The sequence below is a fragment of the Buteo buteo genome, chromosome 15 (assembly GCF_964188355.1).
Source record: "Buteo buteo chromosome 15, bButBut1.hap1.1, whole genome shotgun sequence".
NCBI classification, from domain to species: Eukaryota; Metazoa; Chordata; class Aves; order Accipitriformes; family Accipitridae; genus Buteo; species Buteo buteo.
In genome coordinates, this window is record NC_134185.1 from 5,765,308 (window position 1) to 5,783,336 (window position 18,029).

Genomic DNA, 18,029 nt, shown 5'->3' on the forward strand with positions numbered 1-18,029 from the left:
GCAGGGAAGTAGGGGAGTGGGACTGGGAGGCAAAAAGATGCTCAGTTAACCAAAAAGTATAGTAAGATGGTCCATGGAAGACAGACAGAGCTGTGAGTACGGGAGAGAAAAGCAAAGGTTTGTAGGCATTTGTCGATTAAACTGAAATCTTTTCAAGTGTAGCCATTTGGTCCAGCAGAGAAGTGTTCCTTCCCCTTGCAGTGAAGCTACAGTGACCTCTAGTGTCCCTGAACACCTCTTCCCTCATAAATCAGGCAGAAAAGATGGAATTTAAAAAAAGAAAAAATAAGAACTAGAAAGTCCTTTCCTATCTCAGGGAAGTGAAAGGCTCACGTATGCACTGACGGGAAGAATAAGCAGTAAGATCCTACAAGTGACTTTCCAGAAGGCGAACAAATCGAGAAAAGTCACTTGCTTTTTTCCCACAGGTGCCAGTTGTAATCGATCTCCACTAAAAGATGCTTCAAAGCTCCAGGGTTATCGACACAATTATATTCCACGACTTGCAACCTGCATGAATAGAGGAGCGATAGGTCCAAAGAGATTACCATTGCCAGGGAAGATTGTAATAGGAAGCAAATCCATATATAAACCAAATGGGATAAACTATCAATCACATAAGGTACAAGCAATGATGGACAGGCAGACATCTAAAGGAATGCAGAGATGACTGGACACAGCTGTGGTTCTCTCAGATCCTTGTCATTTAGGGGTGACTCAGGAACTTGTGTAATTTCATTTTCCTGATTCTTTCTCGTGATTTTTGCCTTTTGGACCAACATTCAACTTAAAGTTTGGGAGTACTTACAGGGATACATGAATTTCCAATGGGCATTAACAGGTTTGCATTAACTCAAGGGATTTCCCTTGGACATCATATAAAAAGAGAGGAGAAAAGGGGCGAGAGAAAAATAGAATAGATTAGGTCCTGCAAGAGGTGAAGGATTTTTAGCACAGCACTGGACAGCATTAAATCAGAGTAAAGGGCCCTAAGGGCTTCAGTGGCAACCGATTCAAGTGCAGAGTGCCCAAAGGTGCTTGAAAGGGCATAAGATGATCTCCACTCTGTATCTCTAACACTATCTCTACCACTATTGCAACAGAGAATCAAGAGCCAGGAACTATGTAGCCTAAAAGGAAAGGGACTTTCACTGTGGGAAAAGCCTGGTCAGGAAGCCCCCCAAACGCTCTGACTCAGTTATTCCTCCATCATCTGTTATTTTTCATATATGGAAGAGCCCCGTGGCAGCATGCTCCCAAGGACAGCAGCTTTCTTCTCCCAGGCATGAATTCTCCACTGCTGCAAGTCACACAATTTATGCCTGCACTGAGGAGGACCCAGTGACTTCAGGAACATTTCCCACCAGTCTCACAATAGGAACAGGGACCCAAGAAGCGAAGAACTGTTATAACCAGTGTCTTTGTTGAAACTCTCAAGATGCAAAACAGAGTTTCCAAACCACGCTTCCTTCAGGGGCTGCGTTTCTCTTCACGATGCAGCATCCTCCGCATGGACCCTTGGCATGCCATTACATTGCCATTGCTACAAAGCAGATTTTTATTTTTATTTTTTTTTAAGTATGAGGTCTGCATTTTAAATTAATATTTTCATTCTCAGTGTTGCACTTTTGAAAAATGTCTCTAGTACAGATGAAGTGTCTACTGTTCCTTTCACCATTGCCTCATTGCTTTGATTTGGAGAACTAAAGATATTCAGGTTAAGTAGCCATTGTGTACCATTCAGCTTTTATAAATGAAATAACCCTGTGTACAAATCATTTAATGGCAGCCATTGCTTTCGTTAGTACAAATTAATTGACAGAGCAACACGTATGGTTTTTTCATTTTTTTACTTTCATTTTTATATTGGAATTAATGGGATTATAAAAAATATGGTCCATACTGATCTTTTTTATGGCTATTTTATCAATTTTCCTTTCATTTTAATTAGTGCAACAGGAAGAGAGCTGTCCAGAAACTTTTTTACTCTAAGATTTGTCAAAAAAAATATAATTTGATTTCACGCTTCAATAGCAAATACAATTTGAGCCATAAAAGGAGTTAAAAAAAGCACAAGGGACACATGCCTAGGAATAATATCTATAATAAGAAGTCCATTTTGATTCTGTTGCTCATGCTGTATAGTATGACAATGCAATAACGTGGTTAATAAATATTTTACAGCTTGTATTTTCATTAAGGTGCACAATGCAAAAGATTCCTGAGCTGAAATGTAATTCAGTCTTGAAACGTAATTTGTATTGAAAATTAAATTTTAGAACTCACTTTTCTGTCAAAGAGTCAGTTCTGTGGGTCTTTTGTATTGCATATGCAACAGCACACAGTACTGCAAGTCTGGGTAACAATTTGCAATAGAAATAGATAACATTTCCAGCACCGTGATGTGTTTATTTCAACAATTGCTTACTTTGGGCAAGGGAAGAAGGGGATTACATTCAGAAATTATAGTAAAGGTGTTCTTTCAAGTGATCCAACATGCCATATAGAAATACATTTATCTAATAATCTTTCTATTGATGTGCTCATTTTTTAGCATTCTTGAAAATTATCTCATTATAAGCTTCCCAGCATGTGCTTTGCCTGCTACAAACTGCATCCTTTCTGCTCTCGGTGATGTTTGTATTCAGAATGAAATGCTATGCTATGCTATGCATGGACAAAGATATCTGATGATCTCAACATTTCACAGCCACTGAAGTTTATAACTACTTTCCATCTCATATAATTACATATTAACACTGTATTTTCAGAGTGCAGTAGGTTAAACACCTAAGGACCACATAGTCTATGTTAGCGTTAGCTAATTAGCTGCAGAATTCATTCCTGTTGACAACATCTTATGGGCTTGCTGAAGTTAAACGCAAAGACTTTGAGAGTACTAGAAAGTGTCTTAACTTCAAGTACAATTATAATTTACAGGTAGACAGTCTTTGCTCTAGCTGTTTTAAAAGGTCCCCCGAAGCCTACACCGGGGCAGTAGGACTGCAAGACGCAGTAACGTCATACCACGAGCAGCTACTGCCTTGCTCCCGTCATCTCTCCCCTTGCAAGAACAGGACCACTGATCAAGACGACCTTTCCCTTGTACAGGCGATTGAACTTAACCTTGTACCTAAAACAAGGTTTCCAAACCTTGGTATCGGACTTCCTTGCTGTTTCCCCTTTGTGCCTTCTGCTACGGGAAGAGACAAACAAAAGCAAAAACGTTAAATAATGAAAAAGCGTAGGTAGATAGTCACGGTGACCACAGGATGTTCATCGGGTACGTTTGAACACGAACAAAGGTAATTTAAGCACTGGGAGGTAGAAAATCTACATATCTACATATACATTATAAGCACAGGAGGGAAAAAAAAAATCAGCTTATAATTGGCCAACTCTAAGACGACAGGGCCACCACTCATCCAGCAGTCACAGTCATGAGCTTGGCCGGGCTCTTGTACCTGCCCTAAAGCGCCTTTCCGATACCACCCGCAGGTAGTCAGCTCCCAGCGTAATCTCCAGCAATGACTTTAGTGAGCACACAGCGTATCATTACATTTCCATTAATCGGTCATCACGCTGTTTCTTGGATGTTTTGTTAATTTTGGTTTCATCTTGTCCAAGTAAGTGCTGTAACAAGGAATTCTGGATATCAGTGATCACTAACAATGCGTATGAAATGTTGCAAGTGCCACATCTTGAAAAAGCATGAGTATACTAACAGTATTTTTGCCTGCTTAAAAAAAAAACCCCAAACAATACTACATGGCATGCAGTAATAATAGAATACATTTTGTTCTTGTTTATCTGAAGAGATGGCCAGAAATGCACTGAGCTGGGCTGACTAAGATGGAAATAAACCTATTTAAAATTCAAGGAATAGAAAAAAACCCAAAATCTTAGCAATTAATCTTTAATAATTGGGTGAAATTTGTTTCTATTTGTTAATTTTAATTTCCTTTACAAGGTTATTCTGTACTGTAAGATAGACTGCCATTGACAATGCCTCTATCAAAAATTACACCAAATCAGTTTCATTCCCAAATGAAATACATTCAATGAAAATAAAAGTGTGTAAGAAACAGATTCATACCATTGAGAATTTCTAGAAATTATTTTCCATTATCATATGGTAGAAAAAAGAAACGGAGTGAAGGCACTCTGAAATAAAATACATTTCTCTTCTTCACAGTCAAAAGCTAAGTTTTAAGGAGCGGGTCCGGATGGCCAGCCCACGAGGTCAAAGTATAAAGAACAGGCAGTCTTCAGTTGGAGATCGCCGGTCACCAAGTGCCGACATTGCCACCGAGGGCAGCCCAACCAAAGTCCAGAAGAGCTGGAGCTTCAACGACCGAACCCGCTTCAGGCCCTCGCTGCGGCTGAAGAGCTCGCAGCCCAAACCCGTGGTCGACGGTAGGAGTTTTTCATGCCTCGTTGGCCGTTGCGTGCTCTTGCACACCCGCACGGTGAGCGCGACCCAGTTTTGGAAAGCAGAAAGAACTGTTATTTGGGGGCGGAGGCGCGAGAAAGCCGTAGCCTGCTCCAAAGAGCGTGCCAATGCGGGGTTTTTTTACTAAGAAATCTTGTGTCGGTGGTGCGTAGGGAGCAACTGGTGGAAAAGGGAGGTCACTACGGATAACCGCGGGTGGGCTAAACACGTCCCACGGGTTTGGCAGCAGCAGCTCCGCCGTCGCGGCCCTTTTCCCACCGCCACGTGCAGCCGGTGCCCAAACCCGCCGCCCCTCGCCGGCGAGCCGCCCACCACGGCCAACGCCGTGTTGGCCACCCCTTTGCCAGCTGAGAGCACGGTCTGTACGGCACCGGTCCCCTCGGGCACGGGAGCTTGCTGAGGAGCTGGGAAGGTCCCTCTTACCTCCACTGGCGATACCTTCACCTGCCACCAAGGGATAGACCGCTGGGTGCTTTAAGTTCGACAGGGTTGTTTCTGGTTCGGTAGGGCGGGCAGCTTTAGCAAAAAAAAACCAGCGCTATTGCTTTTAGGCATTGGTGTCTAAAGGGTATTTTAGAGGTAGGAAGGACTCCTAACATGGGAAGAAGCGGATCTTGGTGAAAATGGCTTGCCAACCCCGCGGCAGGCAAGACCATAGCCTTTCCCGCGCGCCGCCTGCCGTGCTGCCCCTCTCTGCTCTCTAGCTACGGTCCTCTCCGGCATTAAACTAGCCAGTGTTCAGGCAAAGATCTTCATCTGCCAAAGCTTGCCAAACCAGAGACGGTGAGTGCCCTAACCAGGGACTGGCAAAGCGGGTGAGAGCAGCCCCCCGACAGGCAGGAGCCGAGGACACGAGATGAGCCCAAGCCCTGGAAGGGACAGGTCCTGTGCTCACACAGCTCTGGGGGTACCGCTGCCCCAAGGGATTTGGATTTGGGTTTCTCCATTCACATTTTTTTCCCAACTTGCCAACGTTTTGTTCTTTCTTGTGGGGAACCCCCCAGGTGGAAAGTAAGGGAACCAAACTGATGGGCCACAACAGGAGGCGGTGGCCCTGGTTGTATGGGAAAGGCACAACGTAAATCATTTGATCCAAGTAAAGAGATGTCATTTTAAACTCTTTCTACGGTGGCAATCACGCGTGTTCCATCCAACAATTGCGGTAAAACTAATTAGACAGAAGCGCGACTTCGGTGTCCGCTTCCTTTTCAAGAGCACATATTTATCACAGACACATAGGCTGCAAAATACCCGTTGAACTGAAATGCCCCATCCCTCGGCTGAGGACGTCCTACGCAACACATCTCTTCAGGAAAAGCCTGGGTAAATAAACATTTCCTGGAGGGCAAACAAGACGAACCGACGGCGTTTGCTAAGGTCACGGTTGCGGGCTAGCCCTCCCCTGCGGAGACCTCTCAGATGCACAAAATCCCAAATTTGGCTGCATTACAGCGAGCTCCTGGGGTGTACCAGCCACCGGGCTGCTCTCCAGGTGGCGGAGCGCTCCTCGCTCCGTGCTGGGGCAAGGGGCCTGGCTCGCGTCCCACGGCAGCTGCGGCACGGGGGCTGCGGGACGCCGGCCTGGGGCTCACGCTGACGTGGGAGCTGGGACGGGGCCACTTGCTCCGCGATGGGAAGTGAGAAATGCTCTAAGTGCCAGCGCGGGGTTGAAGCTACCCTCTCTAAATTTAGGCTCCCGACATAACCGCTTACATAGCGCAAGTATCTCCCCAAAACCGCACCAGAAGTGATTTCATAGGTTAAACCCCTGTAACTCGCACCGCGCCTGGAAGTGACCTAAGAAGAGAGTAATTTGTTGAGCACACTCCCGGGGTATCAGCGGCTCGCTTCTGCTCCAGCCCTGCAGCCTGCACCTCACTCAAGCATCCGTTTAGATTTTCACGAGCCCATTTGTCACAGAAACATTTCCTCGGCGCGTCCTCTATTTTGTCCTGTACGTATTGTCGTTAATAGCAATGATCCGCACGAGAAGATCGTGTTCCCTCTTATTGTCTCCCTTCCACGGAAAAGGTGGCATAAACGGCACCTTGGATATATCTGTAGATAAAAGATAATGGCAACAGCAGAGCGTCCCTTGCTGCGCGTAAACCCTCAAAGATCTTCCCGCTCCTCGGGGCGAGCGCAGCCTGTTTCCTGGTCAGCGGTTTCCAGCTACTAGTCCACCCTTATGAAGTGGGGCCAACAGATATGACCAATTTCTCATCCGTGGCAGAAGGAACAGCTTCCATTGTCTCCAGCTTTTAGGCGAACGCCAAGTTTCCACTCTGGGACCTCGTCCAGCTACTTCTAGGACTGGTATCATCAGAGAGATGTCCAGTGTGCTCACTGCTGAGAGGCAGCTCCCTGCTGCCTTTCCCAGTCCATTGCAGAAAAAGTCAGGCACTACCAACCTTGATTTCTATTTTTTTTTCTTTTTTGGTGCGTTACCGATTTCATAGTTTGATATGCTTGCTGCATTTGACAGCTCAGTGAAAAAGATCTGGAGATGATGTATTTAGTTTAGAACACCTTGCATTTTTCACTGGATAAAAATACAGTATTTTCAGCATTTTATTAATACCTCTCGGTTGTCAGGTTCTCCAGTTTCCTCCTTGAGGTATTCTCTGACCAAAGGATTAATTATTTCGGTGGGCTGATCTTCAAGCCAAACTAGAAGCCACCCCTTTCTGGATGAAAGTCTGGACACAAAACAATACCCTTGAACAGCCGGTCCTTCTGGTGATTCTTACATCTCTGCAGCATGTTTGGGAGGAGAAGAAATTACACTTGCAATAGACCTTTTGGCCAGTGACAACAGAGTATTGAGTACGCAGTCCAGTGTCAAAACTTTATATCGGTGATCTAATGAAAAAAACAAAATTCTCACTGTGAACTTCCCCTTCTGAAAGACAAGACACTCAGATATTTGCTTGATTTTTCTTTTACCTTATGGGATTGGGGTTGTAAATGATCTTCCATTAGCACAGGCAGAGGAGGAACTACCTCGCCGTGAAGGTGAGGTGCACTGAACTCTGTAACAGTAAAGCAAAGAAGCAAATATGTAAGTAGAGGGTTCAGAAAGGAAGAGAAATTATTAGCGTACAAGGATGATCTAAGGCAGATAGATAGTCAACACAGCGACTTTGCAGGGCTGACTGAGTTCTGATGAAGGACGTGGTTGGAATCTAGGCCAAAACCATCAGAAAGAGACTGCTGGAAAAACTAAACATTAGCAATTAGAAACTGGCCTGTAAAGGGAGGTTTCTAATCCAGACAGGAGCTTATGGAAGCAGCTGAGAGGCGAACAGGATTGAAAATGTAGTAGCCTTCCTCTTCGGCTACCCAGTAACGAAAGCTTACTAACACTCCCCCGCTGCATATTAAAACCACAGAAGGAGAGTTTCTTGGCAGCAAGCAAGACACTTAAGCTGGCCACAGGTATCTTCCAAAAGGATTTTGGCATAGCAGCCTTAGAACGGTCTGACCAAAACTATTGCACGAATGGCTTTATTTATGGGTAGCAACAGTCCTCTGAAATGGTCCATAAGCCATTTATTGCTATTGCCAAAGTGGGCCTGGCAACAGCAGTAATTATTTCAGCTACATACATGGCATTTGCAAGTGGAAGCCAAACCTGAGAGAGCTTTGATGGCTGGAGAGGTCTTTGGTGGCGCGGCAGCAGATGCTCTCTCGAGCATTTAACAACAGCGCAGGGGAGGGAAATTGAAAACCAAGACTCACATAATCTGATTTTAAATACATGTCCAGTCTCTGGTGACATGCGGATCATGACTGCCAGAACTCTTGTTGAAGAGGAGACCCTGCACAAGTTAACGAAGGTGCCGGGGTGCTGTATTTCCAATCCTTGTTATCAGTCTACAAGGAACTGCCAGGACCAAGCAGATCAAAGGGCGATCTTCACCAATCAAGAATGGTGAAGCTTCACAAAGCACATGCTTGATACAAGAATCCTTGTGTAGGGTCGTGCAAGGGCACTCGAAGCGATGCCATGTCACACGGGCGACGGTGCTGCCTGCCCTCGGAGCCCCGCGCAGCCCCCGCATGCCTGTACCCGAAAAAGCCAGGAGCCACCTCTGGCCCCAAAGTCCCCTCATGCTCTACGGCTTGTGTCCCCGCTCCACAAACAGGGAAAACATGGCCAACGTGGGGGATGGCCCCCGGCCCACGAGAATACCCGCTGAGACTCATCTCAAAAAATCTCTCCTTCGCAGACACCGGTGTTCCTGCCCTGGTTTTTTTCTGCTTCCCTCGTTTTCCGAGGAACGGAAGCTTTTCTGCTTAAATCATGCTCCAGACTTGCACCACCACTGCTGAAGTAATGAACTGATATTAAGTTGTGGATGCAGTTCTCGGGGAGGGACCAAAATGCCCTGTTATACTTGTTTTCTACCATCCCATGCTTATAAGCCTCTGCATGAGTTACTCTGCCTTTACGGTAACCTAGAGACATGGTGTGGCTTTTTGAATAAAACATCAAAAGCCTTCAGCACTGGAGATATTACAAACATATTTCATTTGATTAATTAAAAGGAACTCTCTAAGGAAATACTTGATTTCTTGCACCATCCCTGAACATTATACGCTCACACGACCTCTAGCCTTTCATTCCCTACAGAGTACTTGCGCAAAATCCTCAGGGTAGAGTATATTACAAGAGCCATGGAAAGAATGCAATTGTGCATTTCAGCCCCCATGTCCTCAGTTACTACCATGTAATTTATGGATTGCACAAATGACAGGTTTTCCTTTCAGTAGCACAAACATCTTGACCTTGTATAAGGTTCACTTGATGTGGCAAAGGTCCTTCGTTTGGTTGCTTTTACATTTCAGTTGGCTTAAATTTGTCGATTGAAAAGGAACCTGCATGATGTCAAAACAAAGCTGTTCAATTTGCATAAACCCCCATATGATGGGACTAAATGACATTTTATTAGCAATATACCAATTTGTGCTAGACAGGAGATTTATTTTCTTGTGATTATTTAACTTGGTGAGAGAGCTGTCATTTATTACCATTGTCACTGTAATTAATTAGGAATATCTGGCATTCTGATCTAAGCTCCGAGTCATTTTCTCCTTTTGTGTAAATAAGTACAGGCATTATTTTAGTTTATTCCAACCAAGGTCCTGGCCATATGAGTCCATAATTTAGTCTCTCTCTTTATGATACGACTCGAGGAACTTGCCGTGCACCGTTGCTCGCTGGACCGAGCGCTTACTCGGTGGTCACAGGTGAATGATTAGCAAGCTCAGCTCCATGAGGGACAGCAACGGACCATCACACAGAATTCTGATCTGCACGGGTTTCCGATAACCTCATCTGCAGTGAAGAGTAAAGAACTGAGTTAAGAAGTCATTTTGAGAGGACGTTCATAAAACTTCCCAACCACTATGTAACCCACTTGCACCAAATCTGAAATATTTGAGGGATGTTTTCATTTTTACAAAATGTTGTTGGGGAAATCCTTCCTGGCTTTTTGAAATACAGGACTCTCCTGTGGCTACCTGAATCTAAAGCTGCCGTCCTCCTTTGCCCACTGCTCCCACCTGCTTCAAACAACAGGACCTGGAAATCTCCCAGGGCGCAGGACCTGACGGAATATCAGACATCAGATCAACTGACGTGTGCGACAACGTCTTGCAGGGAGACAGTCAGTTTGGTGCGACATTTAGCTCATTAGTCCACAGTTCTAGGTCTTATCATCTATATCTGCGATTTCTTTTACAGTTTGAACTTCTTGTATGCGGTGTATATAAAATAACGGAGATGTGTATCTAAAAACACACTAAAATCATACGTTTAGAGTCACCTAGCATTTTTCTTTCTTACTCTTCTCACATGGCCATCGAAACTTGCTGGCTAATGTGCCACTATTTATAATAAGATCAGCCATTTTAACTGCACAATTATTGTGCGTATAATGAATTGGTTTTGGAAAGTCTCCTGGTCCTCCATATCATCACTCAAAATGAAAGGGACTCCTTTTTACTTAAGTAGTGGGAGCTGTTCCATGAAATCTTGCCAGTGCAGAAAATTTTTGAGAAGTTAAATAATAACTAGAGATAATTGACAGTTGTTAGAAGGGAATGCTAGAATTTTAGATATTTGGAACTTGCCTGCATTATATGATAACTGATATAAACTAGGTTTCTAACCTTAAAATATTGCACTTACAAAGAAAGGAGACTACATAATTATACCCAGAATATGTAGAAAACTTTCCACCAATCCTATCTTCCATTTTGGGCAAAACTGAGCTTTTTTACAAATGCTTTCGCATATAAAATGTTGTTAGGGATATTCTTTATGCTATTCTGCTTCATACTGCACTGCTGCTACCGAATTCCAGTTCTGATGTCCTCTTCTCTTCCCCATCTGGAAAGTTTTGCCTTTTTCAGGAGAAAGACAAGGGAGAAGGGAAGGGGCTATGGATACAGGACCACTGCACTCCTCATAGGTACTGCCTGCGGGGCAGAGGCCAGGTCGGACACAAGGGAAAGGAGCTCCTACAGAGCAGAATTCGTGCAGAATTGCTCCTCCTTCCAGGAAGCACCAACTTCCTTCCTTTCGGGAGAAATTGCTTTCCAGCGTGGAAATGACAAGCATTTCATAAAAGCCCCCTGTAAACAATGTTTTCAAATGTTGTCATCCTTGTTCCCTCTTTCTTAATTTTGCCACTTGAATACTGTTGTGTACTACCAGGCATTTTTGTGTCCTTTTCTAGCCAAATATTAAGCATCTATCATGAAGAGCATGTCATGAAGTTTTCTTGTCCTGCCTCTTTCCTTCTTTCATGATTAGAAGAAAGCCTTTTTTTTTTTTTTTTTCCAGGGAACAAGGAAATAAATGCATGATTCACTCCCTTGGGCCTCCTTTTTCTGGCCTCTGCTCTGGAAAGCATATAAACATGGGCTGTTGCCTTTCCCTCTTTGGGGGAGCTTTGGGCATTCTTATCATTAAGTGTGTGATTAAGTTCCATCCCAATTAGTGTTGCTTTTTTCAGTTGATTTCTCCTATGGAGCTTAGCAAGCAATCAGAGTAAAATGATTTATGTGAACTCTTTACTGAAAGCGAGTCAGCTTGTTGATGTTTTAAAGCAAAGGAAAATTTGAAATAAAATCACTTCTAGGGGTAGTGAAGGGAATTTGTATTCATGGTTCAACAGACAGGAAAATAATGAGAACAGGTGAGAAGCTTCATGAAATAAAGTTAAACAAAGGCACTAGGCTGAGACACATTTTATTTTGATAAAGGGAGATTGCATGGATTGTATGAACATAAACCATGAAGATATTTGTACTTAGAATAATTTTTGAGGGGAAAACAGTAACTGAGATTTTGTGAAACATTCTGTGCATTATGGCATTTGTGGAAATACTATAAAATATGTACAGGATATCTCCATTTTCTAGAGAACGTAGGCTAAACCCCTAACTCCTCACAGCAAATGCTCAGGGTGAAGAAAGGCAGTGTAAAGTTGAGTGCAATGCGCCTACCTTTAGGCATCCTAGAGCAGCGTAACAAGGGCTCTCCGTTGCTTGCAAAAGGGCATAAAAGAAGAGAATAATGAGAGTATTAAGCTGCCAACATTGCTTCTTGAACAAGAGGGGTCATCTGAGCTCAGTAGCTGTCTAAGAGTAAGGCAGTTTGGAGTCTTAACGCTAAAGCAGCTGCAGCAGACCTATGTATCGGCACCTCCCACAGGGACGATCTGTCCTCCAAAAGCTTTGAATTTATGTCTAACTTTACTTGCCCAGAAGTTAGGTGTGCTGAATTCTCCATTCATCTTCTTTCTGGCCCCTCACGCGGAAAATGAGTTTGGAGAGGAGCGCGTCAGGCTGGGGTGCCCTGCGCTGCTGCCCAGAGCGGGTGGAGGACAGGCTCTGGAGCGGCACTTGGGATTGCTTGGACGTCAGTTCCCAAGCTGAACTCTGGATTTTGAACAATGGTTATAATCTACACCTGTGAAAATTAGGCCACCATCCTTTTTTCACCTTGAGTCATGTGTTACAATGAAAATTAATCAGACTTTTTTTCCAAATCGGTGCTTTTTTTACCAAGTTGACACAACACTGTGCTGTAACACGAATAACTGAGAGTCATATGCAAACTATCAACTTCAGGCACCTATTTAGGTTTTGCCGTTTCTAAAAGGTGGGTACTCAGCCTAGGCAGAGTGATTTACATCACCCACATGAAGAGCCCTAACTACCTCCTACGCAGTCAGAGTAAGATCTGAGTGCTTCCGAAGGCTTCCAAAAAACAAGTCAAAGGTTCTGTGTTGGGATCACCATACCAATAACTAGGTTAGGAGCACTTCCACAGAAGTCTTCATGTTGTCAGCCCATGCAGTTATTTGTGCTGGATTGTTGCTGCTAGCATATGGCAGTTCCCAGAAAACAAATGAAAGCCCACAAAATACTTTCAATTCTGTTAAACAGGCACATCATTACTTGAATGTTACTGACATTGAAAGCATGGAGCTATGAGGGTGATCAGAGCAGTGTCACAGTTTTCCTGACGCCAAAGCACATTATTAACTGACAGAAAACACTTCTAAGAAAGGACACGATATTTACAGAAATAATAAATCATGCCTCATTTGTAACTTTCGCACAGAGCCATATGAAATGCAGATAGAAACTCGTAAATTTTTTGTTGGTGACATATAATGCTTCAGAACAGTGTAATTTTTCACCCGTTCATTTGGGGTGATCATGAATGACTGGAGTTTGCATGAAGAATGCATAAATACTGTGACAAACAGGGAGCTATCAAGATGATTTTAATGACTTGTGCATGCCTCTCTTCTATTTCTTGGTAATTGCTGATTTGCTGTGTGATTAAATCAAAGACTGCTCTTCAGGAAGAAAGAGGAAGAAATTAAAAAGTGGCAAAGACAAGACTGCAGCCCAAAGTAAATAATGTCAAAGATTGTAAGACAATGGCGGATGCCTCATCAGTTGTGAAATAAACACTTTCCAGATTGACATTTCGGATCAAAACACATTCTGAATTGGAAAGATGCTGGTATTAGAGAAGGGGAATTGTGTCTGGATTGTCAGACTGGCTGACACCCCTTCTTAGGGAGACTTGCGGGGTATGTCTAGAGCTGTATTCAGAGACGCTTTGGCCATCGTTGGGACGGGATCCGTGCGCTGCCCAAGCGACAGCCTCCAAGGACCCGTTTAGCTGGTGGACGAGACTCCCGGAGAGAAAAAAGGACCAGCGCTAACCTTAGGAAGGGCTGGCAGAGCAGCCAGGTTCGTTAATGATGGCAGAGATCTCTCTGGGAACAGGCAGCGGCTCGGAGTGAGGTTTGTCGGAGGCCGAAGCTTAGCACCGTCTGGGAACTGGCAGGGATTTTAACGGCTGGAGCTGACGAAGCGGCCAAACTGACTCCAGCGTAGCCCCGACCTCGAGGATGAACTCGAGAGGCACAGAAGTGAGACAAGTACATCTCACCTCATAACCACGTCGTACACAACGTGAGCTTCCACTGGAAAAATTCATCAGAATGTGAACTTTGATTTCAGTGGTGTTTTAAGCCGGAATTTTTTTCCCAAATTGTTACTATCCATTTCCAAAACTTTTTCCCAAGTCTGCTCAGTAGTCTAAAGAAACATGAATGTTTCCCATATGAATCAAACAAGGTTTATGGCTTTTCACAAGTTTTATTGACATGTGGTACCAAGCGCCTGCCATAATGAAGGAAATTCATGTCAGTGCGAATGCTAGAAAGAAAAAAAGAAGGTGATTTATTAGGAGCACTATCTCTTCTTAAAACTGGCTTAAATTTAAAAGAATTTGCCAGCATCTGTCTAAAGATTTTGCTGATTTTTTATCCACATGTGAGCAACACGGAATCCTATAATTGCACCACACTGTTCTCAAAACCATTCTGCAAAGATGTACTGTGTTAAGGAAGCCCTTTTATTAATGACAGTGTACTTGGCAAAGGACCCAGGAACCGTATCAGTGAGAGAACCACTCAGAAACATGTTTATTCTAAACTTTCGAGTCTCCTGTTACACTGGGGTTACATGGTTGTAGCTCTTGTGACCTTAGCAGAATTATTCCTAATTTATACTGGCATAACTGAGTAGATTCAAACCTCAGAGAGCCACTGGAAATACCAATAGCACAAAAAGCTCCGGTTTTAGTATGGCACTTAGAAATGAGCTGGGAGATTTCAGCACTGGGAGAAGTAACTGGAGAGGCTGATCAGACATAACACCTGGAAAGTTATTGTTGTGGAATACTTAGCACCTTCAGAGAGAGGGTTTTAGGTAGTGTATATATCTATCGAACTAATTACATCGTTTATCTTAGCTAATCACATTTCAGGGCAGGGATCCAAATGTTAGTTAGGCAGGATAGGTGGAGCGACATATATATTTTATCAATAAGATAAGCCAAGTCAGTAGCAAAGCTTGTGAAAGAGTGCGAGAAAAAAGCACTCTTGTCATCATTGTAGGCATGACTTACAGTAAGAGCACAGAAGGGGAGATTTTAAAGTTCTGTACGAAAATTTCACTTCTACAATGTAAAACTGATTTTTTTTAAGCTTGCATTTGATTGTTTCATGTATACTTAAATGTATAATTAACTTGGCTATAAACCATCTTTCTTTCTGCATTAAGCTGATCTGTCAAAGATAAAATCTCCTGCTCTTCAAAGCTACAGGAGATATTCCCCATGAATGTACCAGCTCAGCAACAGTCAAAAAAGAAAACATATTCTTGAGGGTAATGAACTAGCCAGAGTCAACAAAATAAATTATTATGGCCAAATATTAAATCTGTGAAGACAACAATGCAGCAATAGCAGTTCCTGCAGATGCAGCCTAGTACAATTCTGTTTATGCCAAGATAGCATTGCTATTAGATTTAAAGGGTACCATGAAATTTCCAGGCACTTCTGACTGACAAAGAATATTCTTCATCTTTATTTTACAGTCTTTCTGGAAAAGGAACTTGCAAAAAATGTCCTGCAATCATTTGTGTCTGATTGTGCTTCAAATCTGCTTATAAGAGAAGCATGGTTTACTTGCAGAGTTTCTGGATGACTAAGCCTATGTTTTAAATAACAGCATGAATAACAGCAGGGAGGTAGGACTGGGAAGAAATCTCCTCCATGACTGAGGGTTACTGAATCCCATCCTTTTTTCTCTATATGATGTCAATGTTTCATTTTACACTCTCTTCCTCATGAAGCAGAGATGCTCACATGTTGAAATACACTGACCTTGGGTGAAATTCTTCACCTGGGCACTTGGACTTTGTGCAGTCGAAGAAAGATTGTTCGGGAGGAAAAAACACCTTGCCTCGAGTCTTTCTGCTGCCTTCGAGACATATATGACGTATGGGCATCCACTGACCCTGCCCTCCTTGCTCCGTTCCCATTCCAGCGCATTTTAAGTTTGTAAACCTTCTTGGTCACGCATCAGTCCCTGTTTTCTTTGTGTATTGAGGTACACTGGGCACTTCTGAGATTTCTAGCTAATTTTCAAATGGTAACTCTGCAGAGACGGTGTTAGGAAGGGGTAGAGAATCCATTTTTTTCAGGCAAATAAATACAGTAACTTGGCTTAAGGCCCTGTTGCAAAGGAAGGCTGCAATATCTACATGACTCTGAGGTTTAAGGTGGCAAGTGATCTATGATGGATATCATTCTCTAGTCATGTCTGGTAAAAAGGTACTTCGTTTGTTTTCACCTGTAATAAAGCGTCGGATCATTCCACAGCCTCCTTATTGAATGAAATGGATCTTCTCCTTTGTCTTCAGTGTTAGGTTGATCCATAGTGGTAAAAAAATAATGATTTAATGTAACTTCAGCATCTTTTGATTCTGCCGTTACATCTGTTAGCTCACCACTTTCCCTTAAGACAGAGAATGTGATAAAAACCAGTGAGACACCAGGAACAGACACACTGGTACTTAACTATTAATTTGTTTGAAAAATCACAGAGCTTTCTTCCTTTCTAAGTTTCACTATGTTCAGTGGGGACTACCCAGGCCTTTTGTAACACAAGCATAGACACACACAAGTGCATCATATAGTTCGTAAGCTGATGAAGCTCTGTCTTATTTGATTTTATTTTTATTTTAGTCCTTATTTTTCCAGAACAACTGTGCAGGTGGTTAGAAAACACTAAGGAAGAGATTTTAAATGCTGCTTGTTTAGTCTGCTCTTGCATTTTGCAGCTGACACCAGTCTTGGAACAGATGATGTTTATGATGATAAAGGGTGCCAGTGTGATGTGTCAGTAGAAGATCTCACCCCTGCTCTTAAAACTGTCATCAGAGCAATCAGGTGAGTCAAAAATACTGAATGAATAAATATTTGAGATTTCTTTAACTAAGGTACTAATTAACTGCATGTCAATTAATAAAATGGTAATTAGTGGAACTTATTAGATGGCTCTATTTGTTAACTAACTTATGTTAATATAGCTTATTTATGCTTCCTTTTCACCAGTATTTTAATTAAAAGTTAAAATATTTTATCTATTCTGTTATCAGCTTTTCAATGTCTAAAAATGCTACATGATTTGACTCAGAAAAGAAAGAGAGTAATGAATGCTGGTTTCCACTAGATTTCCTGTAATCCAAAATACTGTCATCCAATTTGATGTAGTTTTACTGAATGTGTATCACCTTGCCTGGAAAAATTATTTCCTTTAAAAGTTTAGGGGTTTATTGCAGTTCCATATTCCTGAAACTGTCTGTCATACGACTTTCATTGCAACTTTCTTCTGGTAACATTCATTCAATTGTGCAAAGCCTTGCCTGCCACTATCCATTGAACTAAATATAACCCCAATAATTTAAAACTAATAGTCTCCTTATTTTCCGAGAAAGCAGAAAACTGCATTGAAACTTATAAAATTACCTGTATTGAAAGCTTAAACTTAGCATTCACCCTCCTGAGACTGTCACGGCTCCTCATCTTCCTGAATATTTTGAAGTGCAAATCCCGACAGGCAAAATCCCCCCATAGAGAGTACAAGGAGAAGCAAGGAGAGCTCAGGCATCCCCCCTCTGCCGACAGCAAACCCGAGGTTATCGCTGGGGGTCACCCCCTGGCTCTGCATCACGGTCACGGCAGTGCCCAGCACCCTTCCACAGGGCATTTCTGCAAAACCCCATGGAAAGATGATGTTTTCCTGCAGGGAGACTCTCGCCTGAGTTTTCTCAGCACTATGGGAAGAAAGAACTCCAGCTCTTTATCAAATAATTTCATACAGTGGTAACCTATGGGCTACCTGTATTTCCTTCCCCTTTTTCCCCTGATTGCCGATGAAGACAGATAGCGAGTGAGGCTGTTTCTAATACTTTTCTACCAGCACAGACAGCGTGACAGATCACTTGCAGACATCTGTTCCGGCCATTTTTCCAACCTGCCTGGAAACGACCTCAAAGGACGTGTCAGATACCAGGTCCACGTCCACAGCCACTGCAACTGGCAACTCAAATGTCTCCGCTGAGAACCACCCCTTGCCAGCGGTGTTTCAGCAGGTGACAGAAATCCTCCTACACAGTGGACACCCAC

At 43.0% G+C, this 18,029-nt stretch overlaps 1 protein-coding gene across 2 annotated transcripts in view; it reads left to right on the top strand.

The window, feature by feature from the left end:
- Positions 1-18,029, top strand: part of KCNQ5 (potassium voltage-gated channel subfamily Q member 5) — a 287,671-nt gene that overhangs the window by 255,989 nt on the left and 13,653 nt on the right. For both annotated transcript variants that reach the window (XM_075046449.1, XM_075046448.1), the window contains 2 exons: positions 4,196-4,416; positions 16,682-16,790. In XM_075046449.1, the coding sequence (XP_074902550.1) occupies positions 4,196-4,416; positions 16,682-16,790 (330 nt within the window). The remainder of the gene's footprint in view (positions 1-4,195; positions 4,417-16,681; positions 16,791-18,029) is intronic.